The following is a 16958-nucleotide window of genomic DNA, read 5'->3' as shown; positions in this document are numbered from 1 at the left end:
AGATGTCTGCCACAGTCAGATCCCCGCTTTGGTATTTCCACCTCCATGGACAACCAAGATAGATTGATAGAAAAATTGATAATAGAAATATAAAGCCAAGAGTAATGTAAGATATGCTAATAGAGACAATACAAGAGAAGAAAGAAGAACTCCCCTTCCACACCCAAATCTAAGAGCTCCCCGAGTGAAGAAGATGAAGCACCAAATCTTCCTCAAGCACCAAGAAGAAACAAGAATGCTAGAAAGTATCACTAGAAAGCTTCAATAGCATGAGAGAGAGCAACGAGAATGATCTTGCAGCTAGAGAATGTGAAGAATGAGTTGCTAGAGAGGTGAAAATGAAGCAAAAGAGGGAACATATGCATGCAAGAAGCAAAACCGATGTCGTTGGTCACTGAGAGTGGCGTTATGAACTTCACCAGATGCAAATGTAATGCTCAAATGACCACCTATGAACTATAGATTCGTGGGATGCTAGCACAGGGCGTGAATGTCTCTACAACACGCTAAAGTCCATGAGTCATACAATCAACAAAGTCAGAGAAAAGGCCAAAAATAGCGAGTGACGAGGCAAGCCATGAAGACAAAAGGACAAAGAGATGAAGAAGGTTTCCATTTTGTGTAAAGCAAAGGCACCTATGTAGCGTGAAATCGCATGGGGTGTAATTTATGACACTACAAAACCAAACATTTATTTCCAATCAAGATTGAAAACATGCATAGATTCACATAAATCAAAGGATTCATTTTGATCCAAAATGTTATTATTCACTCTAGCGTACCTATTTACCTCAGATAAATTATGAGAAGATAGCATATGGCCTTTCTTGTGTTAATTATTCCATTTTTAAGGATTGTGTATTCTCAAAATGATCATTTTTAAGGATTGTGTATGCTCAAAATGGTTATTAAACATACTTTCAATTTCTTGAGAAAAACTTAGCATAAGCCATCAATGGATTCTTTTAGTTTCTTGAGGAAACCTTCTGTGATTTTATTTTTGTAAAAACAAATAATGAGTTTTTATATTTAATTTCATAGTAGTTGGTATATCTACTTTGATTCAATTCTAAAAATATCTATTTCTCTTTATCAAATTTTATAAATTCTAGCAAAGGTTTCACCATCTTTGATTCACAAGGTCTCCTTTTTAGAGTGGACACATGTACACCATTGTTTCCAACCACTTTATTCTCATGGACACCTAGGAAAAACCACCTCTCACATTGTTTCATAAGGTATACATAGCATTTCTACATTTTTTTGTATATTTATATTATTTAATTGATAACATTATGGTGCACCTTCCTTTGCAACCTCCCAATCTACAACAAAGGTGTAAAGGCTATCTTAGAGATGAATTTGATGGTCAAAACCCCCTCTTCATTGTGATGAAGTCTTTGATTTTACCAATGAAAGATGTCTTATTAGTTTTCTTTCTTTTTATTATGACAATGCAAGAATGAATTTTTTTTAATCTTTTGGTGAAAAGATTTTGTGTAGGTGGAATGTAAGTGTAATAATATGAGATGATGCTTGATAGAGATTATTTTGGTATGTGTATTAAGCCTAACTTTGATCAGATTTTTATGATGGGTTTGATTATCATGCTCAAATAAATTTCTCCGATGACACTAACATTCCTCATGTGAGAGGATCACACAAAAGATCAAATAAATCCATCACCCTCCTCTATTGCTCAACATCAAAAGAATGATGTACTTTTCTTTTTTTTTTAATTGTTTTTGGGGACCTAACAATTGTTTGATTGTGAAAATATTTGCCACTAATTTAAATAATGTTATATTAATGCCATTCTCAACTTCAATGTTCTTTTCAATATACTAATTTTACCCTCAACTTTTATATTCTTAAAAAATACTAAATGAGACTATTTTGATTTATGTTGTCAATTTATGACCTTAAGGTTAAAAATACTATTTTTGGGGGATGCTTCTTTTATTTAGTCATTTCATGTTATTGTGACAATCATGAAGAAAACATTATAGACTATATAGAGAGGTTTTGTACACAAGATGTTTCATCTCTCTACACGATACTTAAAATTCAATGACCAAACAATGAATAACACTTTTATACTTCATTGTTGTTAAAATATAGCAATTAATTCAAGATAATGTATTTCCTAAATTTGAATAAATTGACATTCACTAGGGGAAGAGCATCAGTAGCCATTATAGTTCCAATAATCGTTCACTCCTTGTACACCCAACCCCCCAATTACTAACTTTAAATAAACAAAACAAAGATAACTAAAAGCCCATTAACAAATTTCACATGTATCAATAGTTGCCTACTCTTTAACTTTTTTGGAACATATTTGGCACATTTCTGCACAACTACTAGGGCATTTGTGCATAAGCATTGACAATTTTAAGTGCACGATTATTGGGGCATCTTTAAGAAAGTATTGGGTGACACTTTGGAATGTGTACTTTTTGACCCTTGCATGCATTAATGGATCTCATAACATGCATCGTTAAAGAATAGCTATAAACAATTAAGTTGAATGTAGAGAATAAAAAAAATTGTCAAAATCCAATGTACCATTTAAAATCTGTGAATGCGTAAAGTTATCTATAACAATTACTAGTACGCATCCCCTAAACAAACTCATTTGAATATATATATATATATAAAGATATAGATATAATCCAATTTTTTTAATATTATGTACGTGTCTATTGATGTGTCCAATTGGTAGTTTGATCGTGGGAAACTCCTAAACATTAAATTGTATGGTGTAGAGTCGTTCTCAAAATATTTGGTTGGAGTTGCCCCTTTAGTTGCAACATTTTGCCGCTAAAGTTAATTTTGACGTTCTACTTTCCATACAATGGAACGTTTTATAATAGATAACTAGATTCCTTGTATGTAGACGTTTTCTCGTTCATAATGAAATATATTTATATCCATTTTCCCCTCTCATGAACTGCATTAAGCAAAGGCTCAGGTTTTTTACTTGAGAAGGGGAAAAATTCCATAATGGCTCCTGCTCTCGCTGATTTTTCTTTCTTCTCACAGCCTTCCATTGTGCCCGCACACAAGAAGAAGAACGCCAAGGAAGATCCGAGTGCAGCGATTCAGCGGCTGGAAATGGAAGCCCTGAGATCTGAGAATATGAAGCTGCAAAGAATGGTGGAGGAGAGCCAACGGTACAAAGCAGAATTAATGGCGGATTTGGAGAAGGAGAGGATGAGATTGTTAAAGACGGAAGAAGCAGAGGAGCGCCTGTGTTCACAGCTTGGAGAGCTGGAGGCAGAGTCCGTTCTTCAGGCGCGGAATTACAGTCATCACATCAATTCTTTGAAGCAGCAATTGGCACAAATGCAAGATCTTCTTGCACAATTTCAACGCAATTGCTAATAATGATTTTGTTATCAGGAAACTAAAAATTTTGGTGTAAAATGCGAGATGAGGTTGCGGATATTGTTTGTGTTGTACAAATTTTCTTGCCGTGTGAATCTGTTTGGAAATTGAATGTGTAATTTTGAGTGTTCAAAATGAGATCAACGGAGAGGAGCCTTTGTCTGTGAAATATGCCCGACATTAGTTAATGGATCTCATTAAATCTCTTGTAGTTGTGTAATTTTATCAGTAAATTGTTAGGCAGAGAAATTAGGATTGAAATGAAGAGCAGTACTTTGAATTTGGTTGTAGATAAACAATTGCAGCTTTACTAATTACGCGGAAGGCGTCTCCTACTATGGAATGCACCGGCTCAGTTTTGTAGATCTATGGTTGATACTTGCTTTTTGGCGTGCAAGATGATTGAAACGTCTGCAACCGTTGGATTTATTCGGAATTGTTTTCACTTGTTTTTTCATAAAAAGGTTTCGCTTATTTTCTCTCACTGTAATCAATGCCTCCCGTATTGTCTTACATGCCGTGGACAAGCTAATTTATTGCGTCAACGGTGGAACTTACTCTAAACGGAATGCAAGACGATTGGGATGACTAGAGTCGTCGGATCGTTTTCCTGTGGGTTTTTTAATTATAAAATTATAAACCTCCGCCAATGTTTTTATTGTTTCGCATGCCAATGACGGAAAGGACGGGGATCGTTTTCCCGTGGGTTTTTTAATTATAAAACTATAAACGTCCCCCAATGTCTGACGGAAGGTACTTACACAGGTCATTAGGGAAATGTGCTATATACAAAGGACTTCAAATTAACAAGTTTTTTTATTTTAAACTTTTTAAACTCACTTAACTTTTCCCAAAGCTACGTGCATGCAAGTTTTTGAATACTCATTTTAAAATATATAATTATTTCTTGATATCTGTTTGTTCTTTTTTGTTACCATCTATTTTCTTTAAGTTCTAACTTTTATTATTATATATTTTAATATTATTATATTATAATAAATATAATATATGAATAATAAATTATGTCTAATTTTAATTTTAATTAATATTTTTTTATATTATAATCTATGATAAATAAATAAATGATTTTAATATAAGTTATATAAATTTTAGTAATGATAATATTTAATTTATATAAATATTAAATAATTTATTAATAAATATATATTTTTAAATAATGATATTATTAATAGTTATTTTATTCATATATATGTTGAATTAATTTTTAATTTAATTTTAATATAATTTTAATTTATTTTAATAATTATTATATTATAAGTATAATATATAAATAATTGATTTTTAATATCATATAAAAAAATTAATAATCATTATTCATATATAAGTTGACTTAATTAAATAGATAATTTATGAATTAATGTTTCTTTTTTAAATAGGCTTCACTTTATTTTTTATTTTTATATAAGCTTCACTTTATTTTGCATTGGCATATTTCCAAAAGTAATTTGTGATCAAACATAAACCATTCTCTTGCTTAAGTGATCTATACGTCACAACATTTTTTAATATATCATTTTATTTTGTGTCCCACCTTATATTTATTTATTTTTAATTTTTTAACTTAGAATATTTTCCACAACATCACTGGTAATAAAAAAAAATTAACTAGATGAGATCAAGATAAATAGATTTTATTTTTACCATGGTTGTAAATATGCACTCTAACTACTTTTATTTTCTCTCTTTCACTCATTTAAACATCTTTATATTTAATAAATATTCCTTTGACCATTTTTATTAGCTCAGTTAGATTTCACTTTCACCACCACAATTATAGGTAGTTGTAGATATGCTTTCTAACCACTTTTGTTTTCCCTCTTTCACTCATTTAAATGTCCAAACATCAATTTGACCTTTTTTATTTAGTGTTTATTTACAAATATTTATTGATATAATTAGGGATGATTAAATTAAAGTGTTAGATTTAAATTACAAATTAACAATTAATATTATTTTATAATTATATCTAATATTATATAATAGTTTATAAATAATTAACATTATTTATAATTGTAGAAATAAATTGAAGTTATTAAATTTAATATTATATGATAAATAATAAATTAATTTAATATTATTTTGTAATTATTTATTTATAAATTTAATAATTTGTTATCAATATAATAATAATAGTTATTTTAGTTAATAATTTAATATATATAATATAGAGATATAATAAATAAATTAGATTAAATTAAATTAAATTAAATTAAATTAAATATGATATTTGAATAGATTATAGAAATAAATTTAAGTTATAAATTTAATATTATATAATAAATAATAAATTAATTTAATATTATTTTGTAATTATTTATTTATAAATTTAATAATATGTTGTAAATATAAAAATAAGAGTTTCTTAGTTAATAGTTAAATTTGTATAATATAGAGATATAATAGAATAAATTAGATTAAATTGAATTTAATATGATTATTGAATAGAAAAACAAAACTAATGTTAAATTTTTTTAAAATGTGATTATCAACACTTAAAAGTTATTAGAACAATATGAGGTTGTATGGGTCTTAAGAGTACTTGAACTCATAATGTATCACTATTCGAGAACACGTTTAATGGTATCTTCATAGTAATAAAGCTTACATCATCAAAATAGTATCTTCATTCTCATAAGGTTGTATGTGAAGCTAAAGAAAAACAAGTACAAATAACATAGCATGGTGTAATTTAAGACTTCCAAAGGTGAGAAACAAGTACAAATAAGAGAAGTGAAAAAGAAGATAACAAGATCAATTGCAGCAGAGTCAAACCAACATTTATATTTTGTAGCTTCATACATATTTAATGAAAAATGACACATCCTATGCAATTTGCAAGTATCTTCATCTATTGGCACTCTCTTTCTACAAAATCTAACTTACCAATTAGTACAACTATGAATGGTATGGCAAATATTGTAGTTGCAAATATTTTATGTTTCGATCTCTCTATATCCCTCTATATATCACCCCCTCTCTTCTTCTTTATTCATTGAGGTCCCTCTTTCTCTATCTATATATCTCTGTGTATATCTCCCTCTCCATTTCACACACCCTCTCTCTATATTTATCTCTCTCCCTCTATCCACCCTCTTTTTCTTCTTCTCCTCTATCCCTATGTGTCTCTCTCCCTTTCTCACTGTCCATATTCTCTCTGGACATCCTCTACTTATTTATCTCTCCCTCTCCAAGCCTCTTATCTCTCCCTACCTCCTTTTCCCATATCTTCCTCCCTCCCTCCTTCCCTACCCCCCCCACTCTCTCTCTCTTCTTTTATTTCCTCATATCTTTGTCTCTTTATCACTCCCTCTCCCTCTCCCTCTCCCTCTCTATCTTCCTACATCAATCTACCTTACCTCTCCCTCTATATCTCTCTCTACCCCTCTATTTCTAGATATGTCTCCCTCTCTCCCTCTTCCTATACCTCTATACCTACATGTTTTGCCTCTCTCTATCTCTCCATATCCCTCTACTCCTCTCTTTATATCACTTCCTAGCATGATCCATCTCTTTCCATCTCTCCCTCTCTCCCTCTCATTATACTTATCTCTTCCACCTCTACGTCTCTTTGTTTTATCTCTCCTTCTCATTCTCTCTATATCCCTCTTTACCCCTCTATCTCTCCCCCATTCATCCTCTCTCCTTGTTGCAAACATAACATGCTCTTGTTGGTAATTGAGCTTGATTATATTCCTAATTCAAAGAATTTTTTAATTGTGTTTAGATTGATGCATAATTGATGTGAAGCTACTACACAAAAAATTCAAAATTTACTCCAATTGTCCTTCTATGCTTATTCGGTGTACCCATTGCACACCAAGGTGCAATTGCTAGTTATGAATAGGGAGACCTGCGCATCGAATCAAATTCCGGGTTCTCAATTGGTTGAAGACTTCCACTTAACTATGGTTAGGGTTTGGACATTTGTTGTTGAGAAATAAAAGTTCGGGCGACAAAATGAATGATCAATTCACAAGGGTGGGCTCACTATTCATTTGTTACTGGCCAAAGTATAACTTAGCGAAAACGTGAAGGCACCTTCGCCAAATGTTGTTAGGAGTCGCTTTTGAGATAAAAGTTTGGGTTGGCTTTATTAGTTCCTCGGAAGGCAGAATTAGCAGAATTATTGCACTAATGCAGTTCTATTTTTTAACTATCTTTTGTTCTATTTTTAAATTAGTTGATTCAATCAGTATTTGATCCATTATACTCTTTTCAAACATCATAATGTCATATTAATTTGTTAAGATATTAAAAAATTAAGATTTATTTGGTGAACATCTAAAATTTTAAAATTAAATATATGTTCTAGTTAAAATTTGTGTCATTAAAAAATAATCATTTTATTTACAAGAATTGATGTAAAAAATAGATGATTGTAGAAATATTTATAAAAGCTAATTGTACTTAAGGTTAAGATCACTACTTCAAAACATGGTAAGCAAAGTTCATGTCTACCTTAGTCAATTCCTCAAGTAGATTGATACAATAGCTTTGGAACAACAATTAAATACTACAATATAGCATACAAATAGGCCTAGGCTAATGCAATTGGGATTCTCTAGATTATAATATGTCACTATCATGTTAATATTTTTCTAATGACCCCTAGACAATTCTTGCATGGGATTTTAAAATGAATGAAGAATATAACAAAAAGGTTGACAAGGTTTAATGATTTTTAAGGCTCAAGATTTGCATTCATGTATGTGATCATTTGAATCATTGAAGCAATGAGCTTGTTATATTTTAGTCAAATAAATAGAGAAGAGATGATGTCATTCCAACTATATTAAAACAATGATTATTTTGAATTTTTTTAATAAGAACACAAATATCTTAAACTTTTTATTGTTAGGATAATTATTTTTTGTTATCTATTAATATCAAGAGTGTAGACCAAAGATGCATGAATAAATCAACCTCTTTTAATTAAGAATCAAGAATTATGAAACATCCATTCTACCGAATCACTCAAAACATTACAAACCTCAAACTCAACAAAATTTACAAAGCTTTTATAACAAATGGAAAAAGTTATTAAAATGTATTACTTATATAACAAATGAGAATATCATCAATCCAATCAGATAACTATGAGAATCCTATATCAAATCTAATTTTTTTAGGTAATACAATCTCTCTACCTCTTCCTCTATCTATCTCTTTATCTCTATTTCTCTATATTAATCTATCCCTCTACCTCTCTCTCTATATCCATCCAAAACTCTCCTTGTTCCTCCCTCCTATCTTCATTTCCCTTGTTTTATTAAAGTAATTGAGTGTGCAATAGTGATTGGTATGTTATATTGTGGAATATTTTTTATAATGCATAAGTTGCATCTTGTTTTTTTATGTAGGGGAGGAGTACATGTTATCGTTTATGTTTCAATCACGTTCACTCCTTGTACATCTAACTTTCAATTATTAACTTTAAAAAAAAACTAAAAAAAAACACATAATTGAAAGTTTATCAATAAATTTCACAAGTATTACTAGTCGCTCATTTTTTAGCATTTTTAGATCATAATTGGCCCATTTGTGCACCTTTATTGGTACCCTTGTGCATCTTTATTTGTACCCATAGTGCATGACTGCTATGTCATTTCTGCATAAAAAATGACAATTTTAAATGCAAAGTTATTGGAGCATCTTTAAGCATGGGGACTTCATTGACTAGGCAATATTATATCACATGCATTCATATTGGGAGGTTTAATATCCCAAAAGAAAGGTGCAATATATTGCCTATTGGTGAAAATAGGGGGGTTTTTTATTATGACTATGAAAAAATACAATATTTGGTGAAAATAGGGGGGGCTTTTAATTCGGGTTGTGTATTGGGAGGGGGTGATAAAAAAGGAGTTTAGGGAAATGTTTTTTGAAAATAGGGGGATTCTTTAGTATGCCATGAACGCATGTGCTATAAAAAAGGTTCACTAAGTGAAGCCCCTATGTCTTTAAGTAAGTATCAGGCAACACTTTGAAATGTGTACTTTTTGACCCTTGCATGCATAACAGATCCCATAGCCTACATCATTATTACCTAGAAGCCAAAACAATAGCTATAAGAAGATTAAGAACAAAAAGAAATATCATTAAAATCCGATGTAATGTGTGCATGAAGTTATCTATAACGGCTATTGATACACTTCCCATAGAATAAATCCTAAGCATTGCATAGTTTTTTTTTTATTTCATTATTTTTGAAGTCATGTCACATGTCTATTATATTATAGATTTTTTTTTTAAATCTTCATATTGAAAAAGAATGCAGAGAAGGCTAGGAATCTTATAATAATGAAATATTTGTTATTAGGAAATATTGACAATTTGTAGAGATTAAAAATATTATAATGGTGAAGTGGTGCTTATTAAGAAAAGCATTAAAAATATTATAATGGTGAAATAGTTTCTATTAGACAATGAGTGGATGGCATGCTTGATATATGCTCATTTTCCACAACAATGAACTTGCCATGTTTTGTTATTCTTTCAAAAGAAAAACTCATTTTTTTAAATAATGTTATCTTTCATGTATTGTCATTCTTTCAAAATAAAAACACATATTTTTAATAATGTCATCTTTCTTTTTATTTATTTTCTTTCTCTATTGTAAACTTCTTTTGTTCAATATATATATAAAAAGTCATCTTATCACTAAAAAAAATATTGAGATGCTATGACAAAACACAATGGCACACACAATATGCAATACCAATGTGCACCAAGCATGACAATACATGGGGAAGACTTAACCATATCATGTGACAAAGTCGCCATGACACTCATACAAGAGGGTAGAGTTTCCTCTAAAACGAAGATCATATACTAGTGCACAATCAAAATCTCTTGCAAACATAAGAAATATAATGAGAGCAACACTCAATTTATTACACAATTCAAGGTGACACAATTGACATCCAAGAAGACAATGACACCCACTCACTAGGATCACCTCCTCAAGTGGTAGGTCAATGGTGAGACACAAGCCTCAAGCATTCAAATTGTTGACTACTCACAAACAAACATGGAGAAGTGGGTGATTTGTAGAAAACCTTGGAAGATAGAGATGAGGCCATGCAAACCAATATAAGGTTGAACAAGCCTCTAACACACTATACTTGAGATAAGGCATAACTATCTCAATCCAAGTCTTGTTTAGAAATGGTTTAAACCAAATTTTTGCATGCACTCAAGGTTTAACAACATCCATAATTTCACTTAAATTAGATAATTGATTTTAACCAAAAATGTTATTATTCACTAGCATACCCATTTGCCTTGGGTACAACACAACCATCTATAACATGTATTAAATTTTTAGAGTCCAATGTTCAACATAAATTAATGGTTCTACTCCACAATCATAAAAATGTTTAAAGCATCCATATATTTCACAAGTATTGCTCGATAGTACATTAAATAAGACAAGTATAAAAGAGAAAATCAACTTCAAGCGTAATATTAGGTAGATAACATCGTATCATTAATTCTACCTATGCATAGCTACTAAATGATAAACAAAATGTAGCTTCAATTTCATACAAAATTCATAAGAAAATTGAGCCTATACATATCACTAGAAAGACTACTTAAACATGCTAAATACCACCTAAGATGATAAAAAAAATACTTATTAATATAACACCATGCATACATTAACATGAAATGTATCTTATCTCAAATATAGATAGTTTCAATTCCAAACAGTAGGATCCAATTTAATATTGAATTCAAACACAGAGATTCATGATTATAAATATTAACTACAAAATGCTTCTCTTCACATGGCTAACAAGTCTAATGCAATCTATTTTTTTATTATAAAGAAGTATTTAACTAGGGAGTTGACCCTTAACATAGCTAAAAGCCATAAAAAACACATTAACAAAAAAATATCAAACTGAAAATGAAATTCTCACAAAAAGAGCAACAGGAGAATGACTTGTAAGTCTAGAGATGCAAGAAAACCAAACAAAAACCAAACAGACCAAGACCTAAGGAGCTCACTTATGAAGCCCAGCTAGACCCAAGACATCATCCCAATCCTCTGTAAGGAAATTTTAGAGTTCCTTGCAAGCTTGTATATCAACATCCTCTTCAACAACCTTATCCTACAATAGGAAAAGAGTCACGAATGAGCTATGCATAAATCTAATGCAAAACTAGTTGATGATGACAAGTCGTTTGTCCCTAGAGTCCCATTTGCGCTTCATCTCCTTAATATCTTCCCTCAAGGCCTGTAGTTCCTCATTTATCTCATGACAATTCAAATGGATCCTTAGCTCTCAAACCTCACATTTAAGGGCTTTAATCTCATCATCCCTGAGTTGTTCAGTGGACATCACATACTCTTTTGCCTTCATATTCTATTTGTCCTCTTTCGTAGGATGACCACTCCTTTTTTTCCATTTCCCTCTCCCCCTGTTTCTTACCACATTTCTTTACCTTGTCAATTTCATCAACAACACCCCTTCCTTACCCTTAGCCAATCTTCGATACCCAAATTAGACGCCATCACCATGACTAGGTCAACCTTCCGCAAATTTTTTTCTAGGGCCACATCTTCCAAATTGTTAGCAGGGTGCATATTACTTTTATCTGAATCTTGGGGGCCCAAAAGGGGGCCAAGACCACCCAAATTACAAGCATCTAAAACCCCTGAATCAATCTCCTCGCCCTCAGGTTTGTTTCCACCACCTTCCCCCCCTTCAGTATCCTCGTCGGTATCAATAGCACTCTGTTTCTTTTCTTTTTTCTCACTAGTGCCCTATGAGGCAGTTCTTTGTGACCTCCTTCCCTCAATATCTACATTAGGGTCCTCATCATCTGTGTCCTCAAAAGTAAAATTGTCAATTATGATTTTTTTCCTTTTTTCCAACAAATTTTCTCTTACCCTTAGAGCCAATAGCTTTATGCTTTTTATTAGTAGAGAGAGATGGAAGGGTAAGGGAGCCCAACTTTGTGATGGTAATAGAGAAAGAGGGGAGAGGAGAGGAAGCAAAGGCCTCACCAGGGAGTTGGAAAAATCTAGAAGGGGCAATTCTGCCCGCAAAAGCTCCCAAGGGGTGGGAAGTATGCAGGGGGGGTTGAAATAACTTAATGTTATGAGTGGGATACAAAGTTGAGTGGTAGAGATAGAGCCTATATATCAAACACTGGTGGAGAGGGATGGGTTGCTTGCCCTTATTTTTAGGGTCAAGGGCCCCCTTAATGGAGCTTTCCAATGAATGAAGTAGATAAAAAGGAAGGCAAAGAAGATCATGGTTCCTAAAATGATTCAACAAGGGCATATGATAGTAATAATAAACTTTATGACAATCGTTAAGGGTAAAGTATTTCATAATCATTAAACATACCAGATTCCATGGGTATTGAAGTTCTTCTCCATCAAAACCACCTTATAGGCTTGACCAAGGCCTCCTTCCCCTTGAAGAATTTGTCAAGGCTGTCGATGTTAGTAACATGGATCACCTTCTTCCATCTTCTTCCTTCCAAAGAAATGCTAGTAGTCTGGGCAATAACTTCTTCCAAGAATTCAAAAGAGATTCCCTAATAACCACCCTCCGATTGTTCCAGGACGTAGCAAACTGAATTGAGAATTTTTCATCATGCCCTCGCAAGTTCTCCAGATAATCCACCACACCACCTTCAATGCAATAATTCCAAACCACCAAATCATTCCTAAAGTCGTCCGGCTTATCCGGCTCAAAACACACTCTATCTCCTCCAATGGCAACTCTGTAACATGCCCATTTCTCTACCCATACAATTTACTAAGTTTTAACTCACAAGTGAATGAAATTAAATGCTAGTAAAAATTTTCCTTTTTCCATTTCATAAACAAGATGCATATTTGAAATAATTCTCATTTCAACTGTTTCCATTACATCATAAATCATATACAATATCATATTCATAAACATATGAAAGTATTTATATTTTCCTTTTCAAATTTCCATTTACTTTAGGAATATTTGAATACATACAAAGCTTCTATGAGCTTAATGTAACATAAGGAAAAAAAATGGTCCAGATGTCCTTGCTAGCATACATCCTCAAATTTTGGCCACCAACTCCATGAAGAAGAGCATCACTAAAGCACTTTTCCACCCAACTACATGTGGAAATCATTTCATGATAACTAGATGTTATCATTTTTCATATGAACTTGCTAATGAAAAGACCACCGCCTCTAAAAATAACCTTTATTTAATTAACATTTCATGCGGTGATGGTGTGCAGGCTAGAAAATCTTGGCCCAATATGTCATTTGGTACTGCCAAAAAATATTGGCACACTTGGAATTTATGGAGAAGGATGTTTAATTATTGATGCTATTATGACACGGTTTTTAAAGGAACTATTTCCAAGGCCTTAAAGGCTTTATTTTCAGCTAGTTTTGGTTTGCTAGGTGTTTTTAGAGCTAAGTCTTGGGTTTGTATCTGCCTTGTCACTGCAAACTATGTTGTTTTTCACCATGGGTGGGGACAGAGTTAGAATTGAGCCCAATGTTCATGTTGAATAAAAAAATGACCCATATCCTTGAGCTCTCTTACATCTTGATGATGGATCACAGAGTGTGATTCAAAATGTTGATGATAAAAAATCTCTCTAACATAATCAAATCTAGAAACTCTGTGATAATTTACTATGGCTTGTGGAAATTTGATATCTTTAATTTGGCATGTTTGTAATGAGGGTGGGGTTGTCGATTTTATACAGAGTATTAATGGTTATGGTAAAAATATTTTTGTTCAATTTGCTAATTCCTAGGATGAGAGGAAGGGCATTGCGAGTGGCATTTCATTTGAGGTAAATGAAGAAGTCATTGTTACTATTGCGAGCCTCTCGACTAGGGGCAAGAAATTGAAGAAGCAAAGTTGTGTGTCAGACAATAAGAGCCTAACTCAATTCTCTAGGGAAAAGGAGGAACCTATGAAACTGCATGGGAATTTTGCATGCAACAAACTACTAGAGCCTTGGGACAAGGTGTGTTTAATGATAATAAAGTTTTTTACCCTTGACTTGGTAGGTTTAAGGTGTATTAATTTTATGATTTTCCTCTATTGAATCACTTTTGTAACCATGACCTACTTTTATGGCTAGAAATCAAGGTCGAAAACCTATACCACTTCATGAGGGCCTAATTTTTTGCCTTTATCAATTCTACCTTGGTCTTTGTCCTCCTAAATAATTGACCCTAACAGTTTCCCATGAAGCTCGGAGATTTGACTCACCCCTTGTGGCTACTATTTGTGTGTTCCCTAACATGGTAAAAAAAAGAAACATTTACAATTACCTGCCTTTTCCAAAAACCCCTCCCATCCTAGCTCACTTGTAACTCCTAACCTTGTCTCTCTAGAATTTAAACAACAAGCTACCTCCTCTAGGGTAGAGAAGACAAGGAAGACTTAGGGACCCTCTCCTGTAGCCAAAAAGAAGAAGATTGAGGTTGATAGTAAGGTTGAAATGGAGGTTGGGGAGGACTTGAGCAAGAGTGTAAGTGCCAATCGTAGGTGCTCTGATAGGTTGGTTGGGCGCTCAATGGGTAAAGATACTAAGCACAAATTTGTGAGGGTATGAGGAGGAATCTGAGGAGGACTCTATTGAAAGTGAAGAAGCAACCAATAATGAAGATGCTAAAGATGACACATGGAAAGTTGAAAACTCAGCTAAATCTATCAGTGATAGTAATGAATAGAATGACAAGAATAAACCAAAGGACCTCACTTAGGATGCAATGCAAGATGAGGTGGACAACAAGGGTGGAAATGCAAGTAATTGTGCTATGTGGAAGACAAAAATGGAGGAATTGGATGCCTTGGAAAATAAGGTGATGGAGATTGAGTAGAATAAGTTGAATGTCTCTAAATTCAGCTTGCGGGTCATGCATGACTCCACTACCTTAATGAGCCTCATGCAGAAAAAAAGTTATTTTCAAGGATGCTAACACTGGAGGAAATTACAAGGAGATTTTCAAGTTCCTTACATAATACTAGAGGAATGTGCTCAAGTAGTTTGTCTTGGCTAGTTCTTGATGGTTTTTTTGTTGTCCCCTACTAGTTCTAGGACTCAGTTTTATTTTATATCTATTGCTAAGACTGGTTATGTTATTTGATTGCTTTAAGTATGTTTCTGTTAGTTTATTGTTTAAGTGCTACTATTGTTAAGGCTGCCGGTGGGCTATTAGTGAAGAGGGTCAACACCCAAATTTTGCTTCTTTTTAATATAAAAAACATTTATAGTTATTGTACAATTATTTTAAATATGAGAATAATAATTAATATGTTCTAATTTGAAAATTATATAATTATAAATTTATAATAATCTATATATTCTAATTTTAATCATAATTTAAAAAAAAATCTAATCTAAGTTAATAACTAAATATATTCTAATTAGTTATGACCTTAATTCTAGTTTAATTTAGCATTATATAAATATCAAAATAATGAGATATAGTCATTTACTCAAGCCAAGTACAAAGAATTGTGTATTGCTACTTGCAAAGTAGTTTGGCTAAGATGTGTACTTGAAGATATGAGATAGAAGCAGGGAGGATCTATTTTAATCAAATATGCAATCAAGGGTGAACATGCCTGCGCTTCCCTAGTGATCGGAGTATTGAGCCCGATGATCCTGCGTGGACGGTTGGCGTTTGTGAGTCACCTCCCAATGTAGTGAAGGACTACAAGTGGTGTTGTGGAGGAGGTCTCCCTCCTCCATGTGGTTTGAATTTTGAGCCCTCGCTGTGTCTTCATTTTGTTGATTTCAATATCCATGTTCTTTCATTTATTGCAAGTGTGTGTACTCCCCTCGGCTCTTAATGGAGCCTAGATCAGATGGTGCATTTATTGCACTGCCTAGACCTAACCACTCTTCGCCTAAAAATGATAACGCACACCTCGGCTCGAGCATTGCTAGTAAACTGTCGTATAGAGATATTATGTCTAGGGCATCAGACTCGATTGCAGACATGCCAAATTTGTGGCTTCCTGCGGCAACAATGGAGGTCATCATGAAGGGAAGGATCCTAATTCAGACCCTGAGGCTATCCTCATATCTCCTAATAGCTCCATGGTTAATGAAATATTGTTAGAGAAGAATATGCTTAAGGATACTGTGATATTTTTGGCTTCTATTGATATTAAAAATTGTCCCCCAAGGAAATTTATGGATGGTTGGTTTCATAATTATTGGAATTTGAGGTTAGGTTTTAAAATCTCTTTCTGTCGTCAAATTCAGAAGGGTTTGTTTGTGATCTTTTTTAATAACCATGAGATGCAATTAGAGGTCCATAAAAAACAATATTGGGCGGTCGGAAAGAATTCCTTCCATGCCCTTGGATGGACTCCTGAAGCTATAAGTGAAGAAGTCTTAGCACTTTCGTGCCCTAGGTGGGTTCTGCTAAAAAATATCTTACCATTTCTCTGGAAGTTTATACCACATATCATGGAACCAATAGGCAAGGTCATCTAAATCGATGAGTCCTCCAGACTCATCCCACACTTAGATGCTAGAATTTTGATCTCTCTAAAACC

General features: G+C 32.8%; 1 protein-coding gene across 1 annotated transcript; it reads left to right on the top strand.

Moving 5' to 3' along the window:
* Positions 1-2946: 2946 nt before the first annotated feature.
* Positions 2947-3880, top strand: LOC131071522 (protein RESPONSE TO LOW SULFUR 1). Its single transcript, XM_058007424.2, has one exon. It carries the CDS (start codon positions 3007-3009, stop codon positions 3385-3387), a length of 381 nt encoding a protein of 126 aa, XP_057863407.1. The 5' UTR covers positions 2947-3006; the 3' UTR covers positions 3388-3880.
* Positions 3881-16958: the final 13078 nt, after the last annotated feature.

This window comes from Cryptomeria japonica, chromosome 1 (assembly GCF_030272615.1).
Source record: "Cryptomeria japonica chromosome 1, Sugi_1.0, whole genome shotgun sequence".
In the NCBI taxonomy this organism is placed as follows: Eukaryota; Viridiplantae; Streptophyta; class Pinopsida; order Cupressales; family Cupressaceae; genus Cryptomeria; species Cryptomeria japonica.
The sequence above is the reverse complement of the archived record's forward strand: the minus strand, read 5'-3'. Positions and strand labels throughout refer to the sequence as shown.

Excerpts from the sequence above, each read along its gene's own strand:
- LOC131071522 (XM_058007424.2), top strand. The coding sequence starts at position 3,007 with ATGGCTCCTGCTCTCGCTGATTTTTCTTTCTTCTCACAGCCTTCCATT.